The following is a 12,061-nucleotide window of genomic DNA, read 5'->3' on the forward strand; positions in this document are numbered from 1 at the left end:
ACCCACAACCACATCAGCTGTGTTTTACTCATTTATTTATGAGCAGCATTCAACATAAATATATTTAGTATATCACCATCTGATGCCCCAGCAAAGACAACACAGTTATACAGAACACACAGTTCAAATAGCACAGAACAAAGGGGGCTGTCAAGTCAAAGCAAGAGATGAAGTTAATCAGTGAGTGAGCACAGAGCTGAGCTGTAAGTTGGTTTCAATGTGCTGCCAGAGCTGCTCCTCCTCTTCATCATCATCATCATCAGACCGGTGGCTGGTGCACAAATGCACTGCAGTAAAATGGAACAAATAAGACATACAGAGGATATTCTGTAGGACCTAATGAGTTTACACTTATTCACACAAGGTCACAGAGTAGAGGAGGAGGAGGAGGAGCCAGACATTTAAAACGCAAACAATTCAATAAAGTGCTCAGTAAGTTATTTCTCCTCTTCTGCATTTTGTCCAGTGAAACTTGAGCAGCCCCCCACCACCCCCTCCCCATCCTCATGACATCATCATGACATCACTTATGACAGCTGTGGGGAACACGACAGTGAAACAGTGAGGACCCTGGACAAGAGACGAATGAACACCAGACCCAGACATCAGTGTGTAGTTTGTCCAGCAGAGGGCACTGCAGACACCATGGACGACACTGATTCACCTGGTGTCAGAGCAATGCACCTGAGCAGCCACTGATCACCTGTCCTACAGCATCTGAGCCAGCTGTGAAAGAGCAACATCTGTCCATTAGAATGTAATGAGATAATATTATTATCAGTATCAGCGTCAGTACTGGTGGATGATCAGGAGCTGGGGTTTATGAAACCAGAGTGTAGACAGGGAAGTGAACAGGTGATAACCACTGAACAGAGTGTATAAAGCTGAAAGAAAAACTGCTGTACGATGTGAAGAATGTAATGTGAAGTAAAGAGGAGAGCAGGGCCACAGGGGGATGATACACATGGGGCAGGAAGTCAGGCAATGAGCCAGGCAGAAGACACGAGCTGGGGCACTTTGAAAACTTTTACATTGATTAAATACAGAAAACATCAAAGTGCTGTGTGCTGGTGACGCTGTTACACTGTTGTGTATGTTGATTACGTAATTATACACACTCAAGCTTTATGGAAGACGGTAAAAACATGAGAACACCTTACAAAGAACAAAAAATCTGCTCTGTTTGTCTGAACTAATGAAAGTATTATTAAAAATATTCCTGCTCTGTTTTTCAGAAATCTTGCTTTTTTTTTGGGGTGGGGGGGTTTTTTGTTTGTTTTTTTTCATTATGCGTCCGTAGAAAAGAGCAGTCACACATATCCACACCTGGAGTTGCCCAGTTCACCTGGAGTCACATGGTGACCTCTGCCCTGCTTCACCAGACGCTCCATAGCATCCTGCCCCTCAGTGAGGACCAGTCTTTAGGCCACCGCTGTCAGCTGAAGGCGCCGGGGTTTTACAAATTGTCTTGGTGAATGTAGACTTAATCCAGGTGGGAGAAAACCTTGTACACCTCTTAACAGACGTGTCAAAGGACTCAGGAACTTCAGGGTTTGGGTTCAGACAAGTTCATTAGTGACAAAGCTGACACACTGTTTACCTGCTTCACTTAAATCAGGTCAGAAATACAACATGCTGTAGTGGGCAGTGCTCATAGTACTGTGTCAGGTGTTCAGCAGGTGCATTTGTAAGGTTTGTTGTGTGAATTCAAGATATAAGATTATTTTAAAGTGTTTAGTCAGAGGTCAAAGGTCATCATCTGGAAGATGACCACAGGAAACGAAGGAATGTGTGTGACATTCATCATCATCATCATCAGATGAACGCTTTTACCAGATAAACTCTGACACCACACTTGAATTTTCAAAATAGTTGCTTTTGGCGGGAAAGCAGCGGAACTGGCAACCCTCGGTGTTAGCTGTTAGCTTTGCACACGACCCCAGACAGAGAGGCGACCCGAGGGCGAGCAGAGCCGCGACCAGACCACCACCGACTGCCGCTTGGACCGGGTAAGGTCGTGAAGAGGTTCGATGTTTAGTCTTTTTATTCCTGATAAAACTGGACAAACATCAATGACATATTTAAGACGTTTTGCCCTTGAAGTCGAGTTAGCTAATTTTAGTCGGCGTCAGTTGTGAGTTAGCTTTCGTCCGTGGCCTTCACCTTCAAATCTGAGTTATTACTACTAACATAAACGGGGTTATTTGTAGTAATAACATGAAATATTATCTCAGTTATCTCGGTGTATTCGGTGAACTGAAGCGACAGTGACCGGTCCCGCTCTTCGGGAGTCGGTACCATTAGCTACCATGCTAGCAAAGCGACGGTCACACCGCTGCTAGCTTGGCGTGGTGTGCGCTGATAAATCTGTAAACACGGGCCTGAGGTTTTCCTGCTCGATTTAGATACGAACTAAGAACCGGACTCTCCCACAACAGATTGAATGTCGGTCCTAGTCGCGTCGCCCACCGGTTAAATTTGTAACTTGGGTTAAAATTAGCTAAAGTGTGATGAAGCCATGAGGCCAGTCCCGACCGCAAGGTGACCGTGAGAAGGTCAAAGGTTATTAACAAGGACCCTGATAAGTTGCTGTAACCAGTAGTGACTCGTTTCAGCGGTGTTGGTGATGTTCCAGCTGCTGAACCACGCCTGTGTTTTTACTCACTTTTCAGATTGACTAAAATGGACGAGTGGGAAGAAGAGGTAAGTTAGTTTACCGACAAAGCTCCAACTAAAACCAGTCATTAGTTAAGTCATTCCTGTCGTGCAGACAGTCAACACCTGATTTACTTTAACCATGTTTACAGGGAACTCCTACTAGTTCTGTTACACTAACCAGCCACGCCTCATGTGAAGGTCAGTAACTCTGTGATAACCTGCCTCTACTTTCTAAGCTTTAATAGCCACCACATGTGATATGTAAACTTGTTTTCCCTGTTTTAACATCTGCTGAAGTCACCTCTGCTAACATGACATAAAGGGTGCAGGCAGATAGAATGATGAGTGCCTCTATGAGGTTAAAATGATGAATTTTGGGAAATGAACACCTTGTTTCTAGTCTCACAGGGAGACTTCAGGAACACCGATGGGGATGAATATGGCAGAGGTAAGTGTAGAAGAGATGAGCAGTGATTATCTCTGCCCCAGACCACATTGATGACTGTGTTTCCCACTCCTGTTTCTCTGCAGGTCGTGGAGGAAGAGGCCGAGGCAGACGAGGAGGGTTTACGAGATTGTTTTCTTCAGGTGCTCAGTCATCTCATACTTATCTGTAAACAAGCAGTGAAATGTTAGTGGAGTGCCTGAACAACTATAAGGTTCCTGTTGTAACGGTGTCACTTTGGCCTCTTAATAACTGAGATGTTTTACTGACTGAAGTGAATGGGGAAACTGAAAATTCAGAAACATTGGTCACTGATCCATGACCATGAAGCTGTGATCCAAGTAGGGTGAAATTATTCCACCACTGAAGCATGCAGAGCTGTAGCACTTAGTCCCTGAGCCCACTGACTGTTGCCCTCATGAAAGTGAATCTGCCCTGAAGAAGCAGCGCTTCAGTCAGATCAGCAGGCCTGTGGGTGGGTGACCCCTCCTCCAAGCAGGAGTTTAAAACTAATGTACAGATGAGGAGACAGAAATCAGAAGGCAGGCAGGTTTTCCAGCATACGAGGAATTTGTTTTGGTGCAAAACAGTCAACAGAGAAGGAAAAAAATCTAATCAAAGTTTAAAGAAACAAGTGCTGCAGGACAGGAAACGTACACTGAAAATAAAATGAAATATTTTCAATGAAGATGTGAAAACATATTAAAGAAAAAATATAAATGTATCTAGAACAAACTAACCTTTGACCTCTGTTTGTAGGTGGTGATGAGAATGGGAGCGGTGAGTAGTGACAGTGTGACAGTAACAGGAGTCAGGCAGCCGTGACACAGTCCTTACAGTTGCTGTTGTTTACAGATGTGGACAGCTGGAACAACACAGGAGCAGAAAGAGGTGGACTCAGAGGTAGAGGAGGTCGAGGTGAGGCATGAACTGTAACTCACTCTCCCACCACACAAACAACATATTTATCAGAGTTACCTGAGACACATGTTTAACACAGAGCAACAAAATGTTCAGAGGAAGTTGTGTGTCTGTGTTTTTGTGTCTGCACTGCGGAGGTGTTGCACTACACCTAGTTAATACCAAACTCCTCTTGGAGGAAGCAGCTGTTGTCAGGACTCAAACACTTATCAAAACATTCAAACCACAATCAGTACAGGTAAGCTGGAGACAGGTGTGGGCTTCTCCCATTCAACACTGAAACACTGTGGTGTCCTGACAGTGTGTCTCTCCTCAGGGCGGGGCAGAGGGTTTGGAGCGGACCGCGGTGACTTCAGTGGTAACGTGTTAATGTTTGGCTCTGAGTCAGGTCAGTACAGCTCACCATCAGACCTGTCAGCTGACTGTGCACTTCCTGCTTTACAGGAGGAGATGATGGAGTGTGTGAAAATGGCAGGTGTTCACACACACACACACACACACACACGTTAACATAGAAAAATAAAAACCAGTTTGATTGTGTGAAACATGGATATGATTTCAGCCACTGCACGTGGTGGTGTGTGTTTGACGACTGTGCTGTGCTGTGAGCAGGGTTTAGAGGAGGAAGAGGCAGAGGAGGAGGTTTCAGACCAGGTATTAATTGAACCCTGTAATGAAGTAAAGTGTTGATGTGAGGTGAGTGGACGGTGACTGATGATGATGATGATGATGTGTTGAAGGTGGAGACCAGGGAGGCACAGGAGGCTTTGGAGGAGGTAAATGAGGAATCATCAGACCTTCAGGACGAGTCACTGCTGTTGTGTGTAACTGTTGAACGTTTGGTGTCGTTGCAGGTTACAGAGGAAAAGATGAACAGATCTTTGCTCGAGGTAACAGCAGCTGTTTGGTCATTTACTGACTGATTCAGTTTGGATGTTAAACGTGTGACTGACGTGTGTCTGTGACGCAGGAGACGACAGAGACGCAGAGAAGAAGGATGGGAGTGACAGTGACAGTGAGTTAATGAGTTTAGTCCGTAGCTGTTGAACAGTCTGATTACACCTGCAGCAGCTGGACACCCTCTGCTCTGACCCCCAGGGCCAAAGGTCACCTACATCCCTCCAACCCTCCCTGACGATGAAGACTCCATCTTCGCTCACTACGAGTCAGGCATCAACTTCAACAAGTATGACGACATCCTGGTGGACGTCAGTGGAACCAACCCCCCACAGGCGATCATGGTGAGAAGAGCTGATCGTTAGTTATTGATTAGCAGCTACAGGTCTGTTTCTAAGAGGAGCAGTTTATGGAGCTGATGATCGATGGAGGAGTTAAAGAGTGTCATAGCTTTAAAAGGACAGGACACATATTTGTAGACGACAGCAGACCGACATCGGTCAGCTGATGGGTGACACATGACCTCTCAGCAGGTTGATAAACTGTCTCTCACCTGTAGACTGAACTGATCCCTGAACCTGAACTAGTCAGTGACTCATGACGACACTGAAGCTGTGTGTGTGTTGTGTTCAGACCTTTGATGAGGCAGGACTGTGCGAGTCCCTGAGAAAAAACGTCAGTAAATCTGGTTACGTGAAGCCGACCCCGGTGCAGAAGCACGGCATCCCCATCATCTCTGCGGGCAGAGATCTCATGGCCTGTGCCCAGACTGGATCTGGTAAAACGGTGAGAACAGAATCATCAGCTGACCTGCAGGTCTGTGTGTGGACAGGGTCTAAATGTGTCGTCCTCTCCAGGCTGCGTTCCTGCTGCCCATCCTGCAGCAGCTGATGGCGGACGGCGTGGCTGCCAGTCAGTTCAGTGAGCTGCAGGAGCCTGAGGCCATCATCGTCGCCCCAACCAGGGAGCTCATCAACCAGATCTACCTGGAGGCCAGGAAGTTCGCCTTCGGGTGAGTCCAGACTCAATAAAGAATCATTAAACGCTGAAGTGACACAGACACGGTGCAGGACAGCGACGCCGCTCACCTTGGTTTCCTTTGACTCCTGTAGGACCTGTGTGCGTCCTGTGGTGGTTTATGGTGGCGTCAGCACCGGACATCAAATCAGAGAGATATGCAGGGGGTGTAACATCCTGTGTGGAACACCAGGCAGACTGCTGGATGTCATCGGAAGAGGAAAGGTAAATGAGGTCACAGCTGTCGGTCACGTGACGTTCAGGCTCTGTGTGGCTAATGAGATGTGTGTGCGCTTCAGGTGGGGCTGCAGAAGCTGCGTTACCTGGTGCTGGATGAGGCCGACCGTATGCTGGATATGGGCTTTGAGCCCGACATGCGCCGCCTGGTGGGCTCTCCTGGGATGCCGTCCAAGGAGAACCGCCAGACGCTGATGTTCAGCGCCACCTACCCCGAGGACATCCAGAGGTATGCTTCCTGACGGAGCGCAGCCTTCACTGGTTCACTGTGGACGCCACCGTGCTTTAACTTGTCTGTGTGTCTACAGGATGGCGGCGGACTTCCTCAAGACCGACTATCTGTTCCTAGCTGTGGGTGTGGTGGGTGGAGCCTGCAGTGACGTGGAGCAGACGTTTATTGAAGTTACCAAATTCTCCAAGAGGGAGCAGCTCCTCGATATCCTGAAGACCACAGGTGAAGTGTTTGTGCAGGAAGGATGATTTCTCTGTGATGTAATGATGACCGGTGAGTTTTCTGACTGCTGACGGACCTGCAGCGCAGCTGTCCGGTTACAACCTGAAGGAGTCAGTGAACCGTGAACACACAGGTGAATACAGACTCTGCAGTCTGAGTGAGGAGGTCAAGCTCTGGAGTGGGGCTGCTGGTCTGACGGTCCTGGTCTGGTCCTGGTCTGGTTTGTCTGACGGTCCTGGTCTGGTCCTGGTCTGGTCCTGGTCTGGTTTGTCTGACGGTCCTGGTCTGGGTTGCAGGGACGGAGCGCACCATGGTGTTCGTGGAGACGAAGAGACAGGCTGATTTCATTGCCACATTCTTGTGCCAGGAGAAGGTTCCAACCACCAGCATCCATGGGTGAGTGGTGTGTTCAGGGACCTTTTTTCCCTCCGTCTTAGTGCAGATGGTGATGGGTCATGTGGTCTGGCAGGGACCGCGAGCAGCGGGAGAGGGAGCAGGCTCTGGCGGACTTCCGCTCTGGCAAATGTCCGGTCCTGGTGGCAACCTCCGTAGCCGCCCGTGGTTTGGATATTCCAGATGTTCAGCACGTGGTGAACTTTGACCTCCCCAACAACATCGATGAGTACGTCCACCGCATCGGGAGAACTGGTCGCTGCGGTAACACTGGGAGGGCGGTGTCCTTCTACGACCCAGGTGCTGACGGCCAGTTGGCTCGGTCCCTGGTCACCATCCTGTCCAAGGTAACGAGGGAGCACCTGTAGATCAGCACTCATTGAGCCGGTCTGAGTCTGCACTGACTCACCTGTGGGAGACTCACCTGTGGGTGGGGGCAGGACAGGTCCGTCTCAGCCTTTATTGTGTCTATGATTTGATTGACAGGCCCAGCAGGAAGTGCCCTCATGGTTAGAGGAGTGTGCGTTCAGCGGCTCGAGCGGCTCAGGTGTCAACCCCCCCAGGAGGACCTTTACCTCCACAGACACCAGGAAGGTAACAGGGTCCACTGTCCTGAGTCTGAGTGGGTCACTGTGTTCTCTGTGTCCTCACTGAGTGTCCTCACACTGTTCTCTGTATCCCCACTGTGTTGTCTGTCCTAACTATGTGTCCTGTGCCCTCACCGTGTGTCCTCACTGTGTCCTTTGTATCCTCACTGTGTCAATTCAATTCAATTCAATTTTATTTGTATAGCGCCAAATCATAATATACATTATCTCAAGGCACTTTACAGGGTAAGGTCAAGACCTTACTTTGTTACAGAGAAAAACCCAACAGTTCCCACAACGAGCAAGCGCTTGGCGACAGGGGGGAGGAAAAATTCCCTTTTAACAGGAAGAAACCTCCAACAGAACCGGGCTCAGGGTGGGCGGCCGTCTGCCTCGACCGGTTGGGTTTAGGGGAAGATAGAAAGAGGGGGAGGGGGAGGAGAGGGGAGAGAAGAGAGAGAGACCAGGAACAGCTGTGTCGGTAATGGCGTTATTAATAATAAAGACAGGTAATAGTAATAGTAAAGATGAGTAGTGGTGGATCTGGATCCTGCTGCTCCCGAGGCAGAGATACCTGCAGAATGAGGACAGAGAGAGGGAGAGAGAGGAGAAGCACAAACTACGGGAGAGAAAAGGAAACAAAGTTAATGGCATGAAGTCATCGAGAGAGAGAGGGGGAGAGAGACAGAAATAGGGAGAGAGCGCCCAGTGAATCATGGGAATCCCCCAGCAGTCTAGCTCTATAGCAGCATAACTAAGGGATGGGTCAGGACATACCCGAGCCAGCCCTAACTATAAGCTTTACTAAACAGGACAGTTTTAAGCCTGATCTTAAAGGTAGAGAGGGTGTCTGCCTCCTGAACCCACACTGGGAGCTGGTTCCACAGGAGAGGAGCCTGATAGCTGAAGGCTCTGCCCCCCATTCTACTCTTACAAACTCTGGGAACCACAAGTTGACCTGCATTTAGAGAGCGAAGTGTCCTATTGGGAAAATAGGGAACTATAAGCTCTCCAAGGTACGATGGTGCCTGACCATGAATGGCTTTGTAGGTGAGGAGGAGGATTTTAAATTCTATCCTGGAGTTTACAGGAAGCCAATGCAGAGAGGCTAACACAGGAGAGACGTGATCTCGTTTCCTAGTTCCTGTCAGTACTCGTGCTGCCGCATTCTGGATCAATTGGAGGCTTTTTACTGAATTTTTGGGACATTCTGACAATAAAGAGTTACAGTAGTCCAGTCTTGAGGTAACAAATGCATGAACTAGTTTTTCAGCTTCCTTTAGACATAGAATGGGTCTGATTTTAGCAATATTGCGCAGGTGGAAGAAGGCTGTCCTAGAGACTTGCTTTATATGTGAAGTAAAGGACAAGTCCTGGTCAAAAATGACACCAAGGTTTCTGACTGTAGCACTGGAGGCCAAGGTGATGTCATCCAGAGTCAGTATATTATCACATAGTGTATCTCTGAGGTGTTTTGGGCCAATTACAATAACTTCAGTTTTGTCTGAATTTAAGAGTAAGAAATTACTGGTCATCCAGATTTTTATGTCCTTAAGACAGACCTGAAGCTTGGCTACCTGGTTAGTCTCACCTGGCTTCATGGATAAGTACAGCTGGGTGTCATCTGCATAACAATGAAAATTCATCTGGTGCCTCCTAATAATGTTTCCCAGAGGAAGCATATATAGACTGAAGAGTATTGGTCCTAGCACAGAACCTTGTGGAACTCCATGACTGACTTTAGTTATGATAGAGGAGTCATTATTAACATGAACAAACTGGAGTCTATCTGACAGATATGACTTAAACCAGCTTAGTGCGGTTCCTTTGATGCCGACCATATGTTCTAGTCTCTGTAATAGAATCTTATGATCGATGGTGTCAAATGCGGCACTAAGATCTAGTAGGACAAGTACAGAGACAAGTCCATTGTCTGAAGCTATGAGGAGATCATTGGTAACCTTAACCAGAGCTGTTTCTGTGCTATGATGGACTCTAAAACCTGACTGAAAATCTTCAAACAAACCATTCCTGTGCAAATAATCACATAACTGGTTTGCAACGACCTTCTCAAGGATTTTGGAAATAAAGGGGGGGTTGGATATAGGTCTATAATTGGCTAAAACGTCAGGATCAAGAGTAGGCTTTTTAAGTAGAGGTTTAATTACTGCAACTTTAAAAGCCTGCGGTACATAACCAGTTGATAAAGATAAGTTAATCAGACTTAATATAGAGGTGTCAAGTAAAGGAAAAACCTCTTTGAACAACCTTGTTGGAACGGGGTCAAGAAGACAGGTTGATGGTTTAGATGATGAAACTGTTGAAGTGAGCTCAGGGAGATGTACAGGAGAGAAACAGTCAAAATATAAGCCAGTTACAGTGGACTCTGAGGCTGCTGAACTGGACAGTACATCTGAGCCAGCTGTGGGGAGGAGATGGTGAATTTTTTCTCTAACAGAGACAATTTTATTTGTAAAGAAGCTCATGAAGTCATTACAACTGAGGGCTAAAGGTATAGATGGATCAACAGAGCTGTAGCTGTCTGTCAGCCTGGCTACAGTGCTGAACAGAAACCTGGGATTGTTCTTGTTTTCTTCTATCAATGATGAATAATAGGATGTTCTGGCTTTACGGAGGCTTTTTTTATACACCAATAGGCTGTCTTTCCAAGCCTTTAGAGATTCATCCAGGTTAGTAGAACGCCACCTTCTTTCTAGCTTCCTTGAATTTTGCTTTAGAGCTCGTGTTTCTGAGTTGTACCATGGAGCTAGCCTTCTCTGACTCACTACCTTCCTCCTCCTGTCCCCTTACTGTGTGTCCTCTGTATCCTCACCGTGTATCTTCTGTCCTCACTGTGTGTCCTCATTGTGTGTCCTCTGTATCCTCACTGTGTATCTTCTGTCCTCACTGTGTGTCCTCTGTCCTCACTGTGTGTCCTCACTGTGTGTCCTGTCCCCTCACTGTGTATCTTCTGTCCTCACTGTGTGTCCTCATTGTGTGTCCTCTGTATCCTCACCATGTATCCTCTGTCCTCACTGTGTGTCCTCATTGTGTGTCCTCTGTATCCTCACCATGTATCCTCTGTCCTCACTGTGTGTCCTCTGTCCTCACTGTGTGTTCTCTGTCCCCTCACTGTGTATCTTCTGTCCTCACTGTGTGTCCTCATTGTGTGTCCTCTGTATCCTCACCATGTATCTTCTGTCCTCACTGTGTGTCCTCACTGTGTGTCCTCTGTCCTCACTGCGTGTTCTCTGTCCCCTCACTGTGTATCTTCTGTCCTCACTGTGTGTCCTGTCCCCTTACTGTGTATCTTTTGTCCTCACTGTGTGTCCTCATTGTGTGTCCTCTGTATCCTCACCATGTATCCTCTGTCCTCACTGTGTGTCCTGACCGTGTATCTTCTGTCCTCATTGTGTGTCCTCTGTCCTCACTGCGTGTTCTCTGTCCCCTCACTGTGTATCTTCTGTCCTCACTGTGTGTCCTCACTGTGTGTCCTCTGTCCTCACTGCGTGTTCTCTGTCCCCTCACTGTGTATCTTCTGTCCTCACTGTGTGTCCTGTCCCCTTACTGTGTATCTTTTGTCCTCACTGTGTGTCCTCATTGTGTGTCCTCTGTATCCTCACCATGTATCCTCTGTCCTCACTGTGTGTCCTCTGTCCTCACTGTGTGTTCTCTGTCCCCTCACTGTGTATCTTCTGTCCTCACTGTGTGTCCTCATTGTGTGTCCTCTGTATCCTCACCATGTATCTTCTGTCCTCACTGTGTGTCCTCACTGTGTGTCCTCTGTCCTCACTGCGTGTTCTCTGTCCCCTCACTGTGTATCTTCTGTCCTCACTGTGTGTCCTGTCCCCTCACCGTGTGTCCTCACCGTGTGTCCTCACTGTGTGTCCTGTCCCCTCACCGTGTGTCCTCACTGTGTGTCCTCACTGTGTGTCCTGTCCTCTCACCGTGTGTCCTCACTGTGTGTCCTCACCGTGTGTCCTCTGTCCTCCTTGCAGGGCAGCTCCTTCCAGGACAGCAGTGTGAGGGTCCAGACGGCTGCTCCGGCTGCAGCTGATGATGAAGAGTGGGAGTAGAGGAAGATGAGCAGCCACACCTGCGCTGACCTGAGTTGTTTTCTTTCAGGTGTTCAGCTTGTTGTCGTTTTATCGCAGGTTTTGTTTCAGTGTAAATAGTTGTAGATAAACTAGTCCCAGGCTGGACGTAAATGTTAAACGGGATGAAAGCAGATCTTCGGTCAGGTCTGTCAACTCTTCACTGACTGTTGCGGAAAGTTTTTCTTTTTTTTATTCATTTTTTAATCATTAACACGGTTGTGTCTGACCAACAGTCAAAGCTAAAGACTCACATTTGAAATGTGTTTTGTTTTCGGGAGAAAGATCACCAATAAATAAAATGTGTTGAAAGCAAAGTCTGCTCTTGTCCTGTGTGACGTTTGCCAGCTCGGTACCT

At 47.6% G+C, this 12,061-nt stretch overlaps 1 protein-coding gene across 6 annotated transcripts; it reads left to right on the forward strand.

Moving 5' to 3' along the window:
* The first annotated feature begins 1,825 nt into the window (after positions 1–1,825).
* ddx4 (DEAD (Asp-Glu-Ala-Asp) box polypeptide 4) lies at positions 1,826–11,860 on the forward strand. 6 transcript variants are annotated; one of them, XM_071464015.1, is made up of 23 exons: positions 1,833–2,009; positions 2,673–2,703; positions 2,808–2,856; positions 3,059–3,106; positions 3,190–3,246; positions 3,863–3,883; positions 3,959–4,021; positions 4,341–4,382; positions 4,469–4,495; positions 4,637–4,678; positions 4,765–4,800; positions 4,879–4,914; positions 4,995–5,039; positions 5,123–5,265; positions 5,555–5,707; positions 5,779–5,933; positions 6,034–6,163; positions 6,238–6,404; positions 6,484–6,629; positions 6,926–7,025; positions 7,099–7,369; positions 7,509–7,616; positions 11,608–11,860. In XM_071464015.1, exons 2-23 carry the CDS (start codon positions 2,683–2,685, stop codon positions 11,683–11,685), a joined length of 1,938 nt encoding a protein of 645 aa, XP_071320116.1. In that variant the 5' UTR covers positions 1,833–2,009; positions 2,673–2,682; the 3' UTR covers positions 11,686–11,860. The 6 variants fall into 6 exon arrangements, with proteins under 6 accessions (XP_071320115.1, XP_071320114.1, XP_071320113.1 ...); XM_071464014.1 differs by lacking the exon at positions 4,469–4,495 and having other exon boundaries at positions 1,826–2,014; positions 4,341–4,412; XM_071464013.1 differs by lacking the exon at positions 4,469–4,495 and having other exon boundaries at positions 1,827–2,025; positions 4,341–4,412.
* The last annotated feature ends 201 nt before the right edge of the window (positions 11,861–12,061 follow it).

The sequence above is a fragment of the Trachinotus anak genome, unplaced genomic scaffold (assembly GCF_046630095.1).
Source record: "Trachinotus anak isolate AG129_WGS33_773 ecotype Australia unplaced genomic scaffold, CSIRO_AGI_Tana_v1 ptg000026l, whole genome shotgun sequence".
Taxonomy (NCBI): domain Eukaryota; kingdom Metazoa; phylum Chordata; class Actinopteri; order Carangiformes; family Carangidae; genus Trachinotus; species Trachinotus anak.